The 22,893-nt window shown below is 41.1% G+C and overlaps 1 protein-coding gene across 3 annotated transcripts; it reads right to left on the bottom strand.

Annotated features, from left to right (window-relative positions):
- Positions 1-611: 611 nt before the first annotated feature.
- Positions 612-22,769, bottom strand: LOC119885715 (monocarboxylate transporter 2-like). 3 transcript variants are annotated; one of them, XM_038695913.1, is made up of 5 exons: positions 22,640-22,769; positions 21,508-21,728; positions 15,614-15,757; positions 10,805-11,611; positions 612-3,332 (listed from the first exon to the last, which is right to left on the bottom strand). In XM_038695913.1, the coding sequence occupies exons 2-5, from the start codon at positions 21,722-21,724 to the stop codon at positions 3,034-3,036; spliced, it is 1,467 nt and encodes a 488-aa protein (XP_038551841.1). In that variant the 5' UTR covers positions 21,725-21,728; positions 22,640-22,769; the 3' UTR covers positions 612-3,033. The 3 variants fall into 3 exon arrangements, with proteins under 3 accessions (XP_038551841.1, XP_038551842.1, XP_038551843.1); XM_038695914.1 differs by lacking the exon at positions 22,640-22,769 and adding an exon at positions 15,867-15,980 and having other exon boundaries at positions 21,508-21,637; XM_038695915.1 differs by lacking the exon at positions 22,640-22,769 and adding an exon at positions 15,871-15,980 and having other exon boundaries at positions 21,508-21,637.
- Between the last annotated feature and the right edge of the window lie 124 nt (positions 22,770-22,893).

Below are 22,893 nucleotides of genomic sequence, written 5' to 3'. Positions count from 1 at the left end.
GAAATATAATAATGATAAACTGATTTCCGGCCACAGCGCCCATCGCCTCGTCTCTGGGGGACCTTTCCACCTTGTCATGTCCAAAGACCTTGCATGATACAGGAGATAGCAAAAACGTGTGTGCATGCATGTTTGCGCGCACATTTCTAATTTATTGGCCCACTGATTTGCTGATGTGTGTGGGGGCTGCATGCAGCTCAAAGCACTAGCCTGGAACATCCGGGTCTTGCTTCATTAGGTGCTCACGCCCTTAAGCTGCTGACATTTCCAAACTTGTTCCCCAGCCTTTTAATTGTCGTGAAAAATTGGACACAGCGACCAACATTGAGAAGCTGCGTGGTAGATCTCGAGTTGATGGCATTTCTCGTGTCCGAGTGTCACTTACCTCGCTGCTTGAATGTGGAACGCAAAAACGCGTTTGTCTGTCCTGGAAAATTAGGACTACTGTCCCTAACTGATGGAGGAAATGAGTCTGAACTATTCATTCTCCTCATTTGCAAAACAAAAATCATCACCCACAACAAATAGGTCTGACTTTATTGGTGCAAGACAAATTTCTGATATGACAAAAATCTGCCATAATATGTATATAAATATAAAAAAACACAGAATGAAATACATAGGAACTTTATTAAGGTTAACAATAAAGTTTTATCCATATAGCAATTGTACATTCTATACCATATGTGCATATAACATATCAGAAGTTGATATACAGCTATAATAATCAAACAACTTTTTCAAATAACAACCTATAATAGCTAGATTTCGGATTATTTATAATACACATTCACTTTTTGTTACTCACTGCCGCTCAGACAAACATATTCCCTCACAAATACACACAGTGACAAATCAATTAACAGAGCATGGAAATCCATTCTCGCCCTAATTACAAATGTCCCTGCTAAATGTCAACACAAAGTTATTACATTATTGTGGAACACACATCATAGTTTAAAATATGTTTCAGCATAAAAGTTCAAATTAAATAAATACTGACAAAAATGCAAAGACAGTATTTGGTGAAGATTACAGAATGATCAAAACCCAATATCACACTTAAGTTACACGTTTGTTTTTTTTTACTGTATGTGCATTATAGACTTATTTCCAGTGAATTAACTGACTAAAGAGGAGATAAAGCATCACACCAGTAATACGTCCATGTCTACAGTATTTCATGTGCAAAACGTATTGCCAGTTTTATTATGTAAACACTGTCAGCGAAAATTATCTCATGGCAGCACCCCTGAGGTTCTCTATACCCTACCCCACATATTCCGTAAGTATGTAAGCATTACTTAGGTCAGGACCCAGGCTCCTGCATGAATTATTTTATCTTGAGGGAGTCTAGGGCTCTGGCATTTCACGTAACTGTCCAGCCACTCTCGTTGGGCAGCCACAGCACTCTAGGCTTTGCCATGGGAAGAACTAGTGTAATAACCATGCTAGGGTGGAGGCTGTAAAGGGTTGACAATGCCCCATCGGCTGGATCTGGCACACACCATGTCAGATGAAATTGGGATCCCGGGTTCTGACTAGGCTTGGGCTGTGTCAAGATTACGGTATATCAGGGTATTTACACTTTCAATACCGTCAAAAATACAGACGCTCCTCTTTCTATTAAACTGAGATATTGTATTGAGGTCATGTATTGGATGCCTTAAAAGTAGGTGATATAGTGTGAAACTGCCTTACATCTTTAACGTGACTTTTCCAACACTTTTCCAGAGGTTGGTAAACAGACAAACACAGCTTTAGCTGCAGCCTTTATTCGCTGACAAACCGTAACCTACACTGTGCATTTACAACAACTTCACTGCTCACCATTTCCTCTTCTCCCTGTGCCTTCTTGCTCAACCACACACTCACTACACACACAAAATGGAACTACTCAACAGCGACCGCCATATACATCATATACACCGGTGAAATGTCAGGAAGGTACTACCCAAACCTAGTTTTTACTGAGGGTGAAGACTTCCCGGGGGCCCTACCGTTTTGATAATGAAGAGGTGGGCCAGTCTGTTTTAGCAGGCAGTGGCCCAGAGTCAATTTGACCATGCACAAATGCTGGCCATCTACATAGACCTGACCAGCAATGGGTTTCAAATGGTTTAACAAACTCTTTTAGCACCAGTTCCTCAGATCAGGAAGCAGCAGCACAGACAAACTGGTAATTTATATTTTCATATTTACATTAGATTACTGAGAATTGGACAGTTAGCAATCACTAAACAGGAAAGTGGATGGGTATGTTCATGATCATGTAACAATTACTGCAAACAGTCACTCTCAGATATGTTTAATTCCCTCTCATATATTGAGGCTGTGTATACTTCAGCATTCTCTGTGGCTTGTGAGGATTGTGTATTTTTGTACAAGATTCACAATCCCCTGAGGATGAAGCCCACAGACTTTTTATTTTTTTTACAAAATACTTGACAAACTAGTCAGCTTCAGCAGTCTCTTGTATTTAGTGCTAATTAGCAAATGTTAGCGTGCTAACACACTAAAGTAAGATGGTGAAAACAGTAAACATTATACCTGCTTAGCATCAGCATATTAGCTGACAATAGGCTTTTGGTCTTGTTTGCTTGTTAAATGACTTGACTATAAATCAAACGTCAAAATGACTGTTCATTGACAGAAAGAACGAATGAGTGTTGTGTTCCCATCCATCAATATATCCGTTAAAATGAGTGGAAGCTCAGAAAATTGGAAAAAAAACTAGACTATTGCAAAAAAGTTTTTACTCTTGTTTGAGGTGGAAAGGTTGATGTATCGGTAAACGCAAAATGCAATGAAGTCCAGTGGAAACAGACTCCGGGAAGAAATCATGATATACGTGAAGCATGGGACTTCCGCTCCACTGAAGAGACTAAAATAGTGTCAGGCGAAAACCTTTCTCAAATAAATACACAGTTTGCATTGTTTTCCACTGTTCACGGTTTGAATGGCACTCACACGTTTCATCGTCTCCTTGCGCTCTCTTCTTCTGCAATGATTTAATGGCACCTGATAGGAGAATTACATTAAAGTTTCTGCGTTCTCCGGCAAGGGATTTCTCTGGGCTCCGTTCTTCTCTTTAGCCTCAGGCTCAGTTCGTTCCATCGCTGCCTCGGGGGTCTGGTTCATCCCTGTCTCTGAGACGCTCACCTGGTCCTGGTTCTCTATGCTTTTTTGGTTCTGCTCTGTGTCCTTTGCTTTTTCCTGCATGTGGTAGTTGAAGATGTTCATGACGAAGAGAAAGACCCCGCCCGTCACGATCACTGAGCCACACATGAAGAAAAGGTACTTGTAGTCACCAAAGATGTCAACCAGTAACCCTGTTCGGAGACGGGCAGAAAGATGCAAAGACATTATATTTCAAACTAAGCCGGTGTCAGTTCTACCCATTATATGCCATACCATGTCTATACAAACAAGACAAGACAAGCAAAACACAATATGTCACTGAATAATATCTTCATTTGACCACTATAAATTTGAAGGTGAACAGCAAGACCAAACTCAGATTTGACTGTGTGTGTGTGTGTGTGTGTGTGTGTGTGTGTGTGTGTGTGTGTGTGTGCTCGCGCAAGAGAGTTAGGGTGAGCGTGGGCCAACTTGAGAAGAGCCATGTCGGAAATGACAGAGGGCCATTACACCCTTCCTGGCGCTCCCTGCATCTCTGGGAAGGCAATTTGGACGGCTGCTACCAAAACGAATCAGAAGAGAGGCCCATTCTCAGAGCCATAAATATCGAGCCCAGTTCTGGAGAAAAGTGACAAATGTAGTTTAGATCAGATTTAAGCCTCCAGGTTTTCAGAGTCTCAACCGCACCCCGACCCCCCTGACTTCAGACACGGATCGATGGCCAAGTGTCGCTATCTCTCTCAGTCTCCGCATGTATGACAGTCTGTCTGCCTGTCTATCTATCAATCCCGCCTTTATACCATTTTAGAGCCTTATTGAATCAATGGAAGTGCGATTAATTTTCAGAAGGAAGGTGTTTACTTAACGGTCCTCAAAGTCACCTAAATTATCAAACACACTTTCAACTAAATTCAGTAAAAGGGCAGAGAGATATTTGATCCTTTTTCTCAGCATCATCAATAACAATCATATATACTTAAAAGGATTTAACCGTTTGCTTATTATCACCAAACTCAGGAGTGTTTCTAACAACCTGGTTCTGTTTTTTTCCCTTTCCAACCTTCAACAAATCTTTGGCTGTGACTGGCTGGCCCCATTACTTGTTACAGATTTGGTAGCCACCTTTATTGCACCAATTACCATCTTTAAGATAAACAATGATAATAATAATGTTCGTATGTGTGTGTGTGTGTGTGTGTGTGTGCATATACACTTGGAGGGGTCACTTTGCATTTGGATCAGATTCAGCTGTCTCAATGCAGGCTGTGTCGTCTGATTGATAGCACTCATCTGGTACGTGGACGCCAATGACCATCACCCTCATTAAGACGGTCCTTGATTGGCTGAGCGGTGATTAGGTCCATCTGGCATAGTCACCTCTTTTATTTTTTTAATGTATTCACAGCTTAATTATGGCCCAGGTACAGGACTTCAATGATGAGAGTTTGAACTGAGCGTCATTAAACACCCAAAGCAAAAGGCTAATTACAACCACTTACCTCACTTCCTCCTAATTGGATTGACCCGGAGGTTTGGAGGAGCAGTAACAAGCAGACTAGTTAGGGGAGACTGTTAGACGTGCGGGAGGCACTTATTTACCCTATTAAATGAGCGCCTCAGAACAGGGTCGCACCAGACAAACTTGGGGGGCCTATAAATTTTCACCTCATTAAAACTCAGGTTGGAGGCAAATGTAAAGTTTGTCAATGGGACGATATGCACAGCTGATTAAGTCCTGTTCCGCTACAGCACTGTACGTCCTCAGCATAAACAGGCCTTTCTAAGTGAACTTGAACGGTTACATATTGATGGGTGCACAAGCTGAGCAATGACTAAGAGTAATATTTTTTTATTCTGTGTCTGGCAGTTTTAAAGCACATCACTTACAATACTAGCATTATGGTTAAGAAAGTTACTCTGTGTGCTATTCAACGGACTGAAACTACAAGTACTGTTCGTGTTGCAAGATTTGAGTGGGAGATGGCGTGTGTGGTTAATGTAATGACTAACAATATTCCTCACATGGGCTAAACAGAGCCTTATTCTGTGACTGTGAACAAATATGTTTTCCAACAAGTTGGAGTACAACTTAAAAGTTCACAGCTGTTTGTTAATTAGTGTGACATCAGCAAACTTCACGTCCTACTGTAGGGTACATTTGACTATGGTATGATATAGAGTATCCTGATCGCAACCTGTTAAAGAATATTCTTAGGTGTCTTAATTGATCTAACAGGGGAAGGTAAGACAGGTCTAGCTTAAGAGTCAATTAGCTGACCCCACAAATGTTCACTGACTTTCCAGTTCTAGTTATTTCTCACATGTAACTGTCCTTATTAGGGAGACAACAGTTAGACTGATAAGGTAGAGACAGTAGCTCAGGCATCATCAGCTAGCAGATATCGGTGTTGTCTGGGAATCTTCCAAGGTTGAGTCTCACAAGAATGTCTACAAGAACTCACTGGCTCCACAGATTAGAGCAACTCAGGGATAGAATAGATTCTAATATGACGCAGAATTGGAGTGTAAACATCAGATAGATTAGTTGTTCTAGGTTAAGGCCAACTAAAGATGACCTAATAGGGAAACCTACAGGCACTAGGGGGAAAAGAGAAACTTAAAAGGGACCAAAAGATTTTATGCTTCAGATTTGGTGCTAGCATTCGATATGTTCACATCTTGTATGCTAGCACTGTATCTCTTCAGCCGGGCTCAATAAACCATGCTATGTTAAGTCTTCATTTGTCTGAAACTGGGGAAAATGTCTGGTATGGTTTTCCAGAGCCCAAGTTGATTTTTTTTTTTTTTTGTCTGACCAACAATCCAAAAAGACATTCAGTCTACATTTATATAAAACAGAGATGAGCAGCAAATCCTTACAATTGAAAAGCTGGAATTAGGGAATTTGGGGTATTTTTTGATATTTTTTCTTGAAAAAGAAAAAATATATTATCAAAATAATTGCTGATACATTTTCTATTGGTCGACTAGTCAATGTCTTTGACATGTGAAAAATTTATTTAGACTGTAAAAAGATTACTGCATGCGTTACACAGCATGCGTGCAGCACAGTGAAAAATTGTCTTTAGTATAATTTCACAACAATGTAGTTACCTCAGCAGTAAGCATGAATAGATTTACATACTGGAACAACTTATTTCCTGCCAGCCGCTTTGGCAGCTGTTACAGGCTCTAGTGCCAGCAGCAAGGCCTCAATTCCTATTAGTCTTATCGATGACAAATTGTCACTCAAAAACCATTTTCCCCAATGGCTCCTTTATCAGAGAGTATTACTGTCATTAGGTTTCACACTTCTGTTTTTACTGAATCAAGAGAAGAATGTTTTATTGTGGATGCACTAATCTTGACAATGCCAAGAAAGCTGAGAGGATAAACAATATCCTTTTGATTACACAGTTATTTAGACCATGAAGGTAGCTGTCCAACACTTCAATCTAAAGCTCTATCAGAGACAGACGCATTGCTGGAGACACAAGTCATCAGATCAAAAGGAGCTTTTTCTTGTATTTGATGGGTTGGTAAACAGAAAGAGTCCAAAAGTTGTAGTTTGATGCTGACAAATAAAAACAAATACAGTGAGACCAACCCATGACACGAATACCCACTGACAACATATATGAAAGGGAGTCACTTAATTTATGGATTAATACCGTCTTAAATATTCATGTTGAACGTTTGGGAGGGGAGAATCCTAAACAGATTTCGCCTAGGGCTCTAAAAACGCTCTGTGCTGGTGTTACAGAAACTTGTAAACAAGTAAACAAACATGTGCTGTTAGCCTACATCATGTCATGGGCAGAATGTTCCACTGAAGTGACATTTGCAGGTACGTTTACATGCTGTTCTATGTTCTGCAGCTGAGCGGCTCATTAGATATCTAGCGTGCAGTGCACTCGTTCACAAAGCTACGGTGCAGGACAAGATGTGCGTTTCATGTTTGCAAGTTAGATAAGAAGGAGACCTCAGCAGGAAAGCTAATGTGGGCTGTTCAAAGTCTGAGGCTAGTGTGTTGTGTTGTGAAACGCTGACGTTACTACTTGATGTAAGATTTAATTGGCTGTATTGAAATTAGGTCTCTATATACATAGACAACAGTATTCCATCTAAATAATAGGTGGACTTCAGTAGTAAAGTAATCAAGTGAACTGTAAATCCATGGATACACAGCAAACAGAAATTGCTTATAGCTAACTTGGCAATCTTAAAGATGCCAATTTGCCACGCAGTTGTCTGTATTTTTATCCAAAGGGGGACCCACAGTCAGACTTTGAAAATCCCTGGTTTGGAGTGACAAAATTGGTGATTATCAACCCAACTTCAGCCTGGCGTCTACGGTTTTCCCCTTCACAACATTGCGATTTCTGACAAAGCTGAGAGCTATCTATATATAAGCAAGGTGGTGTGACTCCACTACTAAATTTACCAGATCCAATGATGGCACAGGACACACAGGCTGGAAGTAACATTGGGGAACTTCTGTGAGACTATTTTTAATTTTGTCTGTTGTTTCTTTAATGCAATATCACTCAACATTTTGTGTCACAGACAGAAAAGACATCTCTTCAGTCCCTGCCCCTTCCCTCTCACCCCTACACTCACTATATAGTATATACAGTAGATTGTTATTGATTCCTTGCCACCCTCTAGGCATTAAACTTCATGTTCATCATTGTTTTAGCCTGATAATCAGACCAAACTGGTGCATTTCACTCTATTCATTCATATACATGAATCCTGAGTTTGTGGGGAGCATTTTGGCAGCCACTGCCTGATGTAAATCACAGCACCAGTAAACAGTAAGCCTTTTACAGTTTGTTAACACCACATCTTTATTTATAGGGCCATAGCACTGGAGTATGATCCTTTAAGAGGTGGTATTATGCTCATTTTCAGGTTTAAAATCCTTTTTAGGGGTTGTACCAGAACAGGCTTACATGGTTTAATTTTCAAAAAACACTATATTTTTTCATACTGCACATTGCTGCAGCTCCTCTTTTCACCTTGTGTTGAACGCTTCCTTTTAGCAATGGAGTGATTCATCTTGTCTCTAAATGATCTTTGTTGGGAGTTGCACGTGCGCAGTTCCTAGTTAAGGACTACTAGCCAATCAGAAGCAGAGAAGGGCAGGTCAGCGAGAAGCCCGTAAACAACTTCTATTCAGCTATAGGCCACATGTTGCCAACTAGCTTGGCAACATACAGGTGCTGGTCATGTAATTAGAATATCATCAAAAAGTTGATTTATTTCAGTAATTCCATTCAAAAAGTGAAACTTGGATATTATATTCATTCATTCCACACAGACTGATATATTTCAAATGTTTATTTCATTTAATTGTGATGATTAAAACTGACAACTAATGAAAATCCCAAATTCAGTATCTCTGAAAATTAGAATATTACTTAAGACCAATACAAAAAAAAGGATTTTTAGAAATGTTGGCCAACTGAAAAGTATGAAGATGGAAAGTATGAGCATGTACAGCACTCAATACTTAGTTGGGGCTCCTTCTGCCTGAATTACTGCAGCAATGCGGCGTGGCATGGAGTCGATCAGTCTGTGGCACTGCTCAGGTGTTATGAGGGCCCAGGTTGCTCTGATAGTGGCCTTCATCTCTTCTGCATTGTTGGGTCTGGCCTATCGCATCTTCCTCTTCACAATAGCCCATAGATTTTCTATAGGGTTAAGGTCAGGCGAGTTTACTGGCCAATTAAGAACAGGAAATACCACGGTCCTTAAACCAGGTACTGGTAGCTTTGGCACTGTGTGCAGGTGCCAAGTCCTGTTGGAAAATGAAATCTGCATCTCCATAAAGTTGGTCAGCAGCAGGAAGCATGAAGTGCTCTAAAACTTCCTGGTAGACGGCTGCGTTGACCTTGGACCTCAGAAAACACAGTGGACCAACACCAGCAGATGACATGGCACCCCAAACCATCACTGACTGTGGAAACTTTACACTGGACTTCAAGCAACGTGGATTCTGTGCCTCTCCTCTCTTCCTCCAGACTCTGGGACCTTGATTTCCAAAGGAAATGCAAAATTTACTTTCATCAGAGAACATAACTTTGGACCACTCAGCAGCAGTCCAGTCCTTTTTGTCTTTAGCCCAGGCGAGACGCTTCTGACGCTATGTCTTGTTCAAGACTGGCTTGACACAAGGAATGGGACAGCTGAAACCCATGTCTTGCATACGTCTGTGCGTGGTGGTTCTTGAAGCACTGACTCCAGCTGCAGTCCACTCTTTGTGAATCTCCCCCACATTTTTGAATGGGTTTTGTTTCACAGTCCTCTCCAGGGTGCAGTTTTCCCTACTGCTTGTACACTTTTTTCTACCACATCTTTCCTTCCCTTCGCCTCTCTATTAATGTGCTTGGACACAGAGCTCTGTGAACAGCCAGCCTCTTTAGCAATGACCTGTTGTGTCTTGCCCTCCTTGTGCAAGGTGTCAATGGTCGTCTTTTGGACAGCTGTCAAGTTAGCTGTCTTCCCCATGATTGTGTAGCCTACAGAACTAGACTGAGAGACCATTTAAAGGCCTTTGCAGGTGTTTGAGTTAATTAGCTGATTAGAGTGGCACCAGGTGTCTTCAATATTGAACCTTTTCACAATATTCTTACTGATTTTGGGGTTTTCATTAGTTGTCAGTTATAATCATCAAAATTAAAAGGAATGAACACTTGAAATATATCAGTCTGTATGGAATGAATGTATACATTATACAAGTTTCACTTTTTGAGTGGAATTACTGAAATAAATCAACTTTTTGATGATATTCTAATTATATGACCAGCACCTGTAGACTGGAGCAAGAATTTCAGAGTGGTGAGTTATTAATCTGTAACAAAAATATCTTTAATCCATAAAGTTTTAACTGAGCTCTGTCTCTACATCACAGTAACAACTTTATGTCCATTGACTGCCTGGAGGGTAGCTAATGTTTGAAAGGGAGAGGAGAGGTGTGTGCTGCAGCTCAGTGTTTTTCCACTGGTGTTTTTGAGGGCGTGTCAGACTAGCCGCTTGGCGAGCGTTATATGAGGCACATTTAGTTTTCGGAAACGGCTGGACTACAAATGAGCTGTTTTCAAGTAGTATGTGATTCTGCTGCCCTTTTGACAGTACAGCGTACTGATGTAGCAGCATATTGTACCATTCGTGCACCCCAAAACAGCCTAATTCACAAGTGATAATCCTACTCTGTCTTTCTATAATGACCCCCTAGCGGGCAACTGAACTCTACTGCAACATAATGCACAGCCCATGACTAAAACAGAGACGAAACACACGAAGGGAGAAAGAAAGAAGTTCTATTTTGTAATGCGGTTTACTGTATTGTTTGCAAAATAGTTTGCTCCAAACTGGCTGTTTATTTCTGCTGTAGCAATGGTAATAGTTTTTTTTTTCCCCCCCAAGTGTGTTTGCAGACGTACAATATTCGCTTCCTCTTCAGTGGCAGAAAGGAGCAGCATAAAGCAATCTAAAGTGAGCTGAAAGTAAACACTTGTGCCTATGCCTGGCTTATCAAATTGAACAATCCAGGTAAACATGGAAATGTGCTTTGCTGAGAGGTCTTGCTTTTTCAGTGAGTCACACTGATTCTGTTAGGTCTTTAAATGGATAGTTTATGGTCAGTGTGCACACTTACCTGCAGCAGGTGGTCCAAGTAGCATGGGGAAGCACTCGATGATGGTGACCAATCCAACAGCACTGGGGAAGCGTTGAGTTCCCATCAGGTCCATCAGACATTCAAATATCAGTGCGAAAACCATGCCGAAACCCACGCCAGAAAATACCGTGTAGACCACCAGGAAGGCATAGCTCTTTATCAGTGGGCACAGCAGGTGGCACATGCCATTAAAAACCATGGCAAAGCTGAAGAAGTACTGTATTCTGGGCCTGATCCACTTGCTGTTGGCTAGCAGGCCGGTGCCAGGACGAACAAACATGTCCACAAAGCCCATAATAGAGAGCAGATAGGCTGCGGAGTACTCCTCTATGCCTTGCTTAATAGCATATGTTAACAGGAACAAAATGGGCGCATAGGCACCGAAGATGAACATGACGTTCCCAATGAGGTAGATGATGAAGCCTCTATCCTTGAAGAAGGACAAATCCAAGAACTTCTTCATACAGCTTCCTTTTAACTTAGTGTTGCAGTTATTTGGCTGCTCCTCCACTTTTTCTTGCGGTGCACGAAGTGTTGGCTTACAAGGCAGAATAACAGGCCTCATCAGGGCCCCAGCAACGCAGCAATTGAGCATCAGACCCCCGAGGATGAGGAGACTTCCTCTCCAACCAAACCTTACCAGTAAATATTGGTTGACAGGGGCCAGGCAACATAGAAACACTGGACTCCCGGCCATTGCCAGTCCATTGGCTAAAGGCCGCTTGGCAAGGAAATACTTGCTGATGATGGTGAGAGATGCATTGAGGTTTAAGGAGAGTCCACAACCTGTATGTAGACAGATAAAAAAAAACATTTCACATTTCAAAAATCCTCAATAATAAACCCTTCCTGAAACTACACTCCAAAGGGCACTCACTGTTGGAATTATTTCAGAAATAGTTTATCAATTTAAGTAGAAATAAATTAGAGAGCCTGGTTAATGCATTCAATTGTTGCCTTTTTACCCCAAAATTCTATTTAATAGCACCTAATTTTCCACGAAGAGCCACAGGTAAATAGTTAGGGTGCTATTCTCCCTTTCCAAAGTAAATTTAATTGTCTTCTCTGGTTCCATAATGAAGCTGGAGGAAAAGGGTTTTCTCAGAATAGGTCCAAACAGGATTACTATATGATGATTTACAGAGTAAATTCTATTTCAGCAAAAATTTTCCAGCAATAAAAAGGGAACAGCAACCTTGATTTTACAGTCTCTCTCTCTCTCTATACACACACACACACACACTTAACACAGAAATTGAACATTGTTGCAATACAGATTTAAAAAAGAAAGACAATTCACAAAATGTGGCATTCATTACTGCAAGTAGCAATTCAGCGAGTAATTAATAGATAATATTATTGATTTTTCAACATCTTTGGTCATCCAAACATCAAGCATCAAAAGTGGCATGTTGTTATATATTTGGCTGATCATTTCTTAATTTAATAGGGAAGGCATGGAGGGATATCGAAAACAAATTAAATGAATAAAGAGATACTGAAATGTTAATGAGTAAAATGGATGAAATGTAAAGAAAATGTGTTATTAAAAATGAATTTACAAAATTAGCTTTAAATTAAATTTAAAGTATGTTAACTTCTGAATGACATTTGGTTTAATTTAGTCTTGTTAAAGGAATACTCCACTGTTTTTCAACCTTATCTCCATGTCTTTGCTGGTAGGAGTGATAATCAATACATGGTATAAAGTTCATCAACACTCTCTATGTTGCCAAGGCACCCGACCAGAGCACCTCAGATTGTCCACAAGTTGATGCAATCATGTGGACATCAAAAACTACAGCAACTTCCCCCTCTGCTCCCAAAAACAATGGCCACAGGCCCAATTATAGACAAATTGGATAAACTGATACATGGTGCTAGAACACACACCTCACAGTTTTGCTCAGCTTTGAGCAAACTCAACTGTCTTTTGTTTTTATATTTTGTGCCTGTTTTCTCACAATCTTTGTCCACTGCTGATGTCACTATTGACCTGGCCATGCACGACAAGGCATGCAATCCATCGCCTTCCAGGCTGGCACCCTAAATAACCAGCAGGACTTGCTAGAGCAGTGACCCTCACCAGTGTCCATCCAGCAAACTGTCCATTGTCCACAACCTGGGAGTTTGAACCCTGGATTTGTGTGGTAACAAAAAATGATGAAACTGCCCAATCCCCTGCACACTGTCACTTTTGCACTGCACAGCTGACAAGTTTTTCACCATTTGATGGCTATTGTAACTGCTCTAAACATCCTACATCTGAAACAATTGATCACTTGAGCACTTCTTGTCCCACATAATCAACAATGTGAACTTTTAAGATCTTGAACATCCAATATGCTGACCTCTATGCTTTATATATGATTCCACAGCTGCTTTTCTGCTACCTTGTATTGTGACCTGGATTGTTCATGCCTACCTCAAAATGACAGCCCCTCCCAAATAAAGGTGCAGAGGGACAACAAGGAATCTGGGCAAGGAGCTGTATATAAAAGGATAAGTACTTACTTAAAGCCACTCACTGAGTCTGGAGTGTTTTTCAACTAATTTGTTATCTTTCTGGTGAAGTGTGTGCATTTGTGCATGCATGTGTGTAAGGATATGTCTGCATGTCTGTTATGTCTGCTAGGTGAGCCAGGGCACAGGGGAGCAGAGCAGGGCACACACATGCCCTCAGGCACCACACATGGCCTGGCCCCTTGCTGGGCCTATTAATCCTTCACAGCAGTCCTTGGCAGGGTAATGAGCCTCGCAGGGTGGCAGAGATCCCCCTTGTGACGACTATGATGGGAGCCTACGGGAAGTACAGAGGGCCACGAAAGACCATGCTCCATGGGATCAGGGACGGTTCTGTCTTAATTACTGTCCTGATCCCGGTCCCCTTGGTGCTCTAACTGTGCCCCAGGAGCTAAGGTAGATGCCCTGAGCCCCGACAAACAGCATGGCAGCCTAGTCAAGGGAATTTATAAACAGTGCGTACGTACAAAACAGGGCTGGAAACGTGCGTACGCCACTTCCCAAGCAAATGTTGTGATCTATAAAAAAACAAACTTGGCGGGGAAATGTGCATCCTGTAAGTAAACTCTGAACCATGCGTACGCACATAAAGAGGAGAAATGAGAAACGGCGACTCACACGGCAGAAGGATGAAACTGTTTGAAATGAATAGGCCTACTACTGTGTAAAATAAATCGAAATATTACCTCTGAATAGTATAGGCCTTTCTAAATATTCAGACACTCGTTTGACTGATTTTCCCTGAAGTGCACAATAAAGAAACACAATTTAAGACCATTTGCGGCGCACAAAAAGAACCATGATTGAGGACAATAAACACAAACAGAGGTATCTGTTTCTGCAAAAGAACACCTCAAATCTGCTGGACAGTTTCAACAGGAATCATATTAATTAATACTTGCATGCAGTGCAATTTATTCTCATAAATAAAGTGAACAGGAGGACAAATTAAATTTAAATTGATGCCGTTTTCAGTGCGTTAGTCAGTCGAGCGAATAGGAGAGCATAGTTTCATGTATTGTTATCACATGTGCACCAATTGAATTATTGAAAAATGACAGTCACAGTCATATTTCTTTTAACTCATCGCCAGCGTTGTGTTTGTGTAGCCTAAATAAATGTTTAAACACAAGCGGAATGCATTTGGTTGACTGCTTGGCTCCGGTGCCCCCTTTCCTCGGGTGCACAAGCGTTGCATGAAAGTGCGTTTTTTTACCCACCAAACAACATGCTTCAGCTTCACCAAAAGGTTAAATCTTGTTTTGTAGCTTTTCTGTCAGAATTTACCTCCTTTTCTTCATGCAGTCAGGACGTATTAATATGAGTGAATGAGGGGCGTTTCACTGACCATTTATAGGCAACTATGGGCGTTTGAAAGGTTGGACATGGAGCTCCTTCACATGCGCCACATTTCAAGTTTATTGTAATTTACACACACTTGTAACCAAGTCTGAATATTTTTTGGCGTACGACATTTTTGGCTTTTGAACGCACGTTTACTTTTAGTGAGGTTTCTACGCACAGTTTTATAAATGAGAACCCTGGTAACCCAAAGATTTGGAAGGGATGTTGCAGCCGTTTCCTACCACAGAGGGGCATAGCCAGGGCTGATGGGAATGGCAAACAGGGAGGTAAACACGTTTGGGATCCATATTATTAAATGAGTTGGCTTAGTCATGTGTTGAAAATACACTTTGTCTTGGTTTTTGGCTGAGATTAACTAAATGTCTCTGGATTCCTGATGCTGGTAAGTAACAAAATCTATCAACCTGGCTAGAGCTTTTTCCAGGTAGCCTTGTATATGTATAGTGCCTTTCTTGTCTTTGCAACCACTCAAAGCGCTTTTACACTACATCACAATCACACACTGAGCCTAAAGCTGATGATACACGGGGCAACTTTTTGAGCAATGTTGCTGGGCAATGTTGCTTGTGGCAAGTCCGATGATGTTTTGAACGGATAGCGGCGGGGCGGGGCGGGGCGGCTGGCAGAGTGCTGGGGGAAGAAAATTACGGTAGTAATCTTTACTCATTACTAGTGACGGCAACATTGCCCTGCACGATTGCTCTAAAAGTTGCTCTGTGTATCATCAGCTTTAGTGCTCAAACAGAAACTAACATTGACACACATTCGACATGCAACCTGGAGGAGCCGGGGATTGAACCACTGACCTTCTGATTAACAGGCAACCCTCTCTGCCGCCTGAGCCACAGCCACCCCTTGTCATAAGATAATGTAAAAAAACAAAACAAAGTAGTACATTACCTCCAATGACGCCAATGCAAAAGTAGAGGTACATGATGGAGCTCCCAAACGAAGCAGCTACCATAGAGACCCCACACATCAGTCCACCCAGTATGACTACAGGCCGGCTTCCAAAGCGACAGACCAACACACTGCTCACTGGTCCTGCAAAGAGGAGGAGGCAGACAAAGAGAAAGACAGAGAGAACAGTTCAGAATGATCATATGTTACATCTCAACATGAACAGTTTGTAGTTAGTTAGTAATTAACTCACCTACTGTTAATGATCAAGGTTTCACACAACAGCACCGGTTCTCACTCTAGGTCTGAACCAAGGGCAAAAGGACATCACAGCGGGTGATGGAACACCTCCACACTTTTGCGTCCACTGCAAAGCAACTTGGCGACTCATTATACTCTCCCCTGATAATGTCAAATACTACACTCAGTGATCAATCAGCAATTAAACAGCCTTTTATATGCTGTCACTCTTCCCTTCATTCATAACCTTGCCTGAAAGAGTGACATTGCCCCACTAGTCCTTCTGTAGCATGCCATACTTCTTGGTATAAAGAGAGAGACCAATCATTTGAATATATATTTATTTTACTCACTTCATATAGAAAAATGGGGAGCACATCAATCAAACTAAGGGCTGCCATTATTACTGAAACATGCTGCAGCTTTTCAAGGCAGTGGTGGGAAGGGCCTTAGTGTGGATGGTGAAAAAAGCGCAGTGAGCAGTTTTACATGTTTGGCAAACATCTACTGTCTTCAAGAGCAAGTTTAATATGGCTGAGGATTAATTTCTCAGTGCATAGTGGGAAAAAATATGCAAGGGGGAAAGTATGTCGTTTTAAACGTTCTTGTTGTGTGGATATATTTGTATATTAATGCTTGTTATGACCAGTCATTAAGAATTTGTAGGACCACAAACTTCTTGTCATTCTCTTAATCAAATGTTAATTTACCACCTTCATATGTGGATCGTACTGTACTGAAGCCAAAACATAATTTTTTTCATTACGGAATCTAAAGATGCTTTTCTACAAACCCTTCTTCTTTGTTGTAGAAAACCTTTTAATGCAGCACTGCAATACAGTTTTTCGGTCGCTTTGAGGCAGAATTCTGCAGTCTCCGTTCATTCAACTTACACGGTAAATTTCCAGCTAAACCGAGGGCGGGTCTATTTCAAGTAGCCGGCTATTTAAAAACTATTTTATATTTTTTGTGTGGTTCATCAACGGTGATAAATTATCCGAAAGTCCCGCGATGTGCGGACAACTCGTCACAACACCAGTGAAGCTGGAGCTCGGTCTCCTCAGCATGTTCCTCTGCTGCCACTGCACACATACACGCTACGCCTCCACATGCGCAATGATGACCCAGGGTTAGGATTACAATTTTGGATTTACTCATGCACTTTAAAAACATCTGTTAAAAGTTTTATTCTTTTCACATGTTTATTTACAGCATTAAATGTTGAAATGTATATTTTATAGGCTGTATATTAACTTATTGGGAGAAAACTGGTAGTTCTATGTAAAATCAGACGTTGAGCACCCCCATATTGGCAAAATGGTGTGATCCTCGTTTCGCTGCAAAGCTTCGACTGTGAGATTGACATTCGATCGAGCTCCGCCCATTGAAGCACTGAATCTTTGACTATTGGGGGTCAGCCCTAAATCTCACCTATGACCACAAGCTAGTGTGCTAACGTTGTCTGTCTGTATTAAACAAGTAGCGTACACTGTCATCACAGCAATATCGCTGAGAACAGCTGCATGCTGTGACTGAAAACAAGGTTGATGAGAGCTGATAAAAGCAGTAAAGTTGTGAGCTGTAAAATCAAAAAATCATGAGCTGGAAGATGCTAAAACACTAGCCTAATGGACCACATTAAACACAGTTTTGACCATCAACAACAGATCTCTCAGGCCTCTATATAGTATATTGGAGCTATCGAGAAGAGTTTCAAAAGCAGGATCACACCTCAATCATTCCACATCCAGCTTTCCTATAAATACCCTCCTAACCCTCTCCTCCTCTTTGGCTCTTGCATTCTGTGCCCCTTTCTGTCCCACCCAACCTACTTCTCTCCTGTGTCTTCCTTTCCTTCCTCCTCTCTGTAGGGTCCTGTCTTGAGTGGGGTCCGTCATGCCCGGGTGGTATGCTGGATTCCCCACCCTTGTTTGGCATTTTTACATGAAAAACGACTTAAACAATGAATCGATTATCAGAATAGTTGACAATATCTTTTCTGTTGATTATCTAATCAATGAATTGCCTAATTGTTTCATCTCTACAGTATAGTCAGGTTTGAGATGAGAATAAAGCAGCACCTAAACTTTTTCGCCAGCTTACTTCTGTTTGATAAGCTGCCAACTTGCTGGGAGATCTCACAGTGAAAGGACTTGCTGACTGTCCATGCACTGATGTCAAAACAGACATCTGAAATATCTCTTTAAAAAGGTCTCCTCGTGTGCTTATGCCATCAACTGTGCACCAACCCCCCCCCCCCCACCCCATATTAATGGTTACGTAGATACACATAGGCATACAGTACGTGCATGTACAAAATGAGTCACAGTCACAACAAGGAGTTCCTCTTTCATTTATCTTCCTCGCTTCACGCTGAGCTGTGAATAATTGTCCTTAACAACTATCTGCTGTACCACTGTAGCAACAGTACATGAAATAAAAATATCCATCCCGCTGTTTATACAGTTAACCAGGTGCCTGCGGGGGTCAAAGACACATATCATCTTTCTCACTGTAGCTGTGTCACAATAGGGCATCTCCAGCGCTACCACCATTTCTACTTCCATTATAACTTCATCATTCGGACTCCTTGAGTCAGAGGTTCTTGGAAAGGGCTGTCATGTCTCTCCCATGGGGACCTGGTTTCAGACCCCAATGTGCTGAACCTTCCTCTGATATATTCCCCCTGTCTCTCTCCTCCACTGGGTGACATTGCTGAAGCCTTGCCAAGGACAATATGATAAAGACCTGTGCATGAGCCACAGTGGAGGGGAATATTTCACCAGTTAGGCCACTCTGAGTTGAGTGCAGGTGAGCCACACACCCTGTACCCTTGAAAACAGCTACTGATAAATTCACGTAAAGCCTCCCCAATATCTTTAATTTGTCATATTTTATGTGTAATGGGGTTTCCAAAGGGTTCCAAACACCTGGAATGACACCAAACACACATTATGTATGTGTATCCTGTGTGGCATGGGCCCAGGTGTAATGTTTTTTTTCTGTTGGGCCCCAACACATGCAGACATTCATTCATTCTGCTAAAATTAGGGTTGAAAATGTTTTTGCAAAGATTCAACCAATGAACCATCAATGATGGTTGATGTAATGTGGATCCAGCAACTCAGAGCTTCCAACTTTTTTCACATAATGTTTGATATCTGTCTACCAGTCATCATAGATCTAGCCATGTAGAGGAAACACAAAAGCAGGAGACACTGAAAGCAACTAATAAAGCTGAGGTTTAAATATGTGAGGTAAGCAGTAGAAATACGCCGTTCCTGTTACAAAGTAAACTACCAGGGATGTGGACTTGCACATTACAGATCGGCCACGTTGCCAGCTGACATTGCATTTAATTCCAGCAAAAGTTGGGTCAGGGCCAGGGACAATTTTTTTGCCGGACAACCTTGTCCTAGTCCCATTCAAAGGAATGTGGAGGCTGTGTTTCTTCATGCATTGCTGTTGTCTGTCTGAACAAGTTCTCAAGGACTCACAAGATTTATCTGGTCAGGATAGGAACAGGAAAGCAGATGAAAAAACTTTTTTTTTTAATTTAGTACTTTTCTATTTTAAAATGTTCACTTTTACAAACAGTACAAATTGTTACCTAATAGAAACTATTAAATATAACATCCTGAGAAGACAACGTCACTGTTTTAAACATGTTCATCCTGTGACAATGGCTTGTTGAGAGTACTAGCGGGCACTGCATGGCTAAGGAGGGTCAAAAGCCAAAAACGAGCCACTTTGCAAGAAGTAGTGCTTCTGGTCACAACTCCTACTTAGTCTGACACTGGTGTTACAGGCCTAACTGCAGATGCACACACTGCGCAGCCAATAGTGATGTTTCTGTACGACAGCGAAAGTTTACTTTGACATCAAACCATGTTCTCATCTCTGCAAAACACTTTAGGATCTTTGATCCTTTAACATCAAATGACTTACATAACTTCTGTATGAATATGTGTTTTACAAGTGAATTTTTAAAAGGAAAAGCAAAACTACTCATAAATGACTGACAGGACTGAGTAAAGAGTTTTAGTGCGGATAGTTACATTTCAGTCAGGAGAGTAACACACACTGACAACATTCCTCTTATTAGGCAGCCTAACACTATTTCAGTGGGTGCAGTAACTCATGTGAAGTCAATTTGTCAATTATCTATCTGGGTCAAATGAGTATACCATACAAAGGTTGTTTTCTTTGTAGAGAAGACAAGATGACAAAAAACTGAAGAACTGTTTTTCATTTGCTCCAAAACTGGAATTTACTTTTAGCCATGATACTTACTGATCAGTACAAACACATAACACTGACTACTTACTCCCTCTCACACAGACAGTCAGCTAGCCGTTAGCTGTAGTCTTTGTGACCTGATCAAGTGCAACTTTTAACAGAAGATGTTTGACGATCTAAAGAGTCTTTGATCAGCAGACCATTATCACTGCTAGTTCTTGAAAGTGAACTTGGTGTGTCAGAGCCCTAAGGGAACACAATACAAAAAGACAGCTCAGTCTGGTAAACCCTGCAGGCAGCCTATTATCTGCGGGCCAATATAAATACATTCTCTACTCGTGTAAAGAGTATTAATTTAAAGGTGTTGACTACAGAACCTGTGCTGGCCTGAGGGTATGAAACCTCACACTACACTGAATTCCAAACAGCTCTGCTGCAACTCTGAATTTAAAGTTTTTGGTATTTATGGTTACCAGGTGGTTTATTGATATAGTGTACTGTATATCTGCTGATATTAGCATATTACAGATATATCAGGTTATATGGGGACTGCTAAGTAACGAGAAATTGCAGTACACCAATGCTAGCAATGTTTAAGGTAGCTTAGAAACAATGGCACCAGTACATAAATTGCCCAACAGAGAAAACTGTTTTCTACTGTAAAATGTCTCACACAGTACATATCTTGGTCACTAGTTTTTAATAAATATTTCAATTTAAGCAGCTAGCACATACAGTATGTAGTCTAAACACGCTTTATTTTTGATTTTATTCTTCTTTCCTTCCCATAAGCTAAAAATCATGACATTTTTACCAGTTAAATTCACTCAAATATGGGGACAATTCTCCTGATAGATGTGCCATAGCAACCTAATCGCGAGAGGACTGGGCAATATTAAAACATAAAATATTATACTGCAAACACTATAGTTCAATCCTTTTTGAATTACTTTGAGGGACATGGACAATATCAACAGCTTATCTGGGCGTTCTATTTTTTCTCTCTATTATGTGAAACATATTTTGAACTGTACTCACCACAAGAGGACCACATTTACTATGAACTGTAAAACATCATAAACTATTGTATCCGGAAACGCAACATGTTGTAGACGTATCGGGAAGTACAACATAGCTGAAAATCAGCTTAAACTGAAAATCACTGTTTTTTTTTTAGGGGGATGTGAATGTGATGAACACAAATGCTGCTGCATGAATGACAACTCTCAACTGAAATAGAGTGAAACCACTGGCAGGAATGTGTACTGCGTCACTCATGTGTGCGCAAGATAAATAGTAATAGTATAAAGCAACTGACCTGTGAAAGATCCCGCAGATGCAACATTTGTTCACAGTGAAATGCAACTGATAATAGTGATTCTTTTCCCACAGAAGCACTGATTGAATCAACTCACCTCCTGCATACATGACAGCTAGCATGATAGAGGAAACCCATGCTATTTCACTGTAGCTGGCCCCTAAGTCCTCTTGGATCTCTTTGAAAAAGATGGAGAGGGTTTTTGGTGTGGAGTAGGCGAAACCAATGGAAATGTGGGCCCCAACCACAACAATCCAGCCCCAGCCACCATCCAGGGGTTTGTAGCCCAACTCATCTGCTCGAGCAGGGGACATGTTCCTGTTCAAGGGGCAGAAAACATCCTCAATCAGGAATCAGGACAAATGTTGTAACTGAGATGAACAAGTACATGTTAAAAATGCTTAATTATGCAACACAGTCAGGCGTGTGCAAAATTGACCGTTTACTTAATGTCAATGAGTAGCCATCTTTGAACATATCAAACCGCCCATTAATTAGCAGGTTTTTAAACACACAGACTAACACTAGACTAAAATATTTACTGTTTTCTGACGCTGTGAAAGGTTTGTTTGCACGAGTCATGCTTGTAAACAGGCAAAGCAATAACTGACCGAGCAATTATTTCAAAGTAAGACGGAAACACAAAATGCTGATTGTCCTTTAATCTTCAGTTATATAGCTACTGAATGTGAATATGCCTGTAATTTACCTGCGCAGACATTATTCACTGGGCTTTTACATGTTTAAGTTTAGTTTTTTTCAGCCCCAACACCGAATACAGAGACGTTAATTAATGAGGCTCCTAACTTTGAAAAAACGGTAACATGTGTTTTATTAATGCAGTATTAACAAGTTATTTGGGTTGGTTGATTAACGATAATCAGCCTGGCAGTTCGCATCAGTAACGGTTGTTATGCAAAATATTTGACACCCATTCGCAAGTAACTTAAAAACTACAACAAATAAGACGCTTCCACTTTTTAACTGAATCCTAACCGCAGCTTTCCCCCCAAAAAAGTCTACAACTGTTGCCCTATAGGTGTTCAACGTCATCATTAAACGAAAAACTCTTTACTCTTCTATTCGGAGAAGTCCGACAGGAGGATACACGTGGACACCACGGCATCAGCGGTTACAACTTTGAGTGCGGTGTTAACCCGGTAACTTTCAAAGCATTAAACACATTAAAGTTCGTACACGTCCTTCATAAAAGTCTCTGTGGTCCTTACCTTTCACTCAATCGCCTTCGCAAACCTGTTTGTCTCAACAAACTTTCAGCCCGCTGCTTTATTGGACGCCTGGTCACGTGTCACGGCGATGGCAGGTTTGACCACTTTCAGGCTCCCGAGCACAAGATCTTTGTCTCCCCTCTCGCTCAGTTCAGCCTATAGGTCGTGCTGCTGTCTGCTGGCGTCACCACAGTCCCGGAACATCCCACACACCTACTGGTTTCTATATTAGTGTTTTAACTTAATGCATGTCT

This window comes from Micropterus salmoides, unplaced genomic scaffold (genome assembly GCF_014851395.1).
Source record: "Micropterus salmoides isolate LMB-PRFRI ecotype aquatic unplaced genomic scaffold, ASM1485139v1 Ms_hic_scaffold_4, whole genome shotgun sequence".
Lineage (NCBI taxonomy): Eukaryota > Metazoa > Chordata > Actinopteri > Centrarchiformes > Centrarchidae > Micropterus > Micropterus salmoides.
Note: the sequence above shows the minus strand (reverse complement) of the source record. Positions and strands in the feature narration are given on the sequence as shown.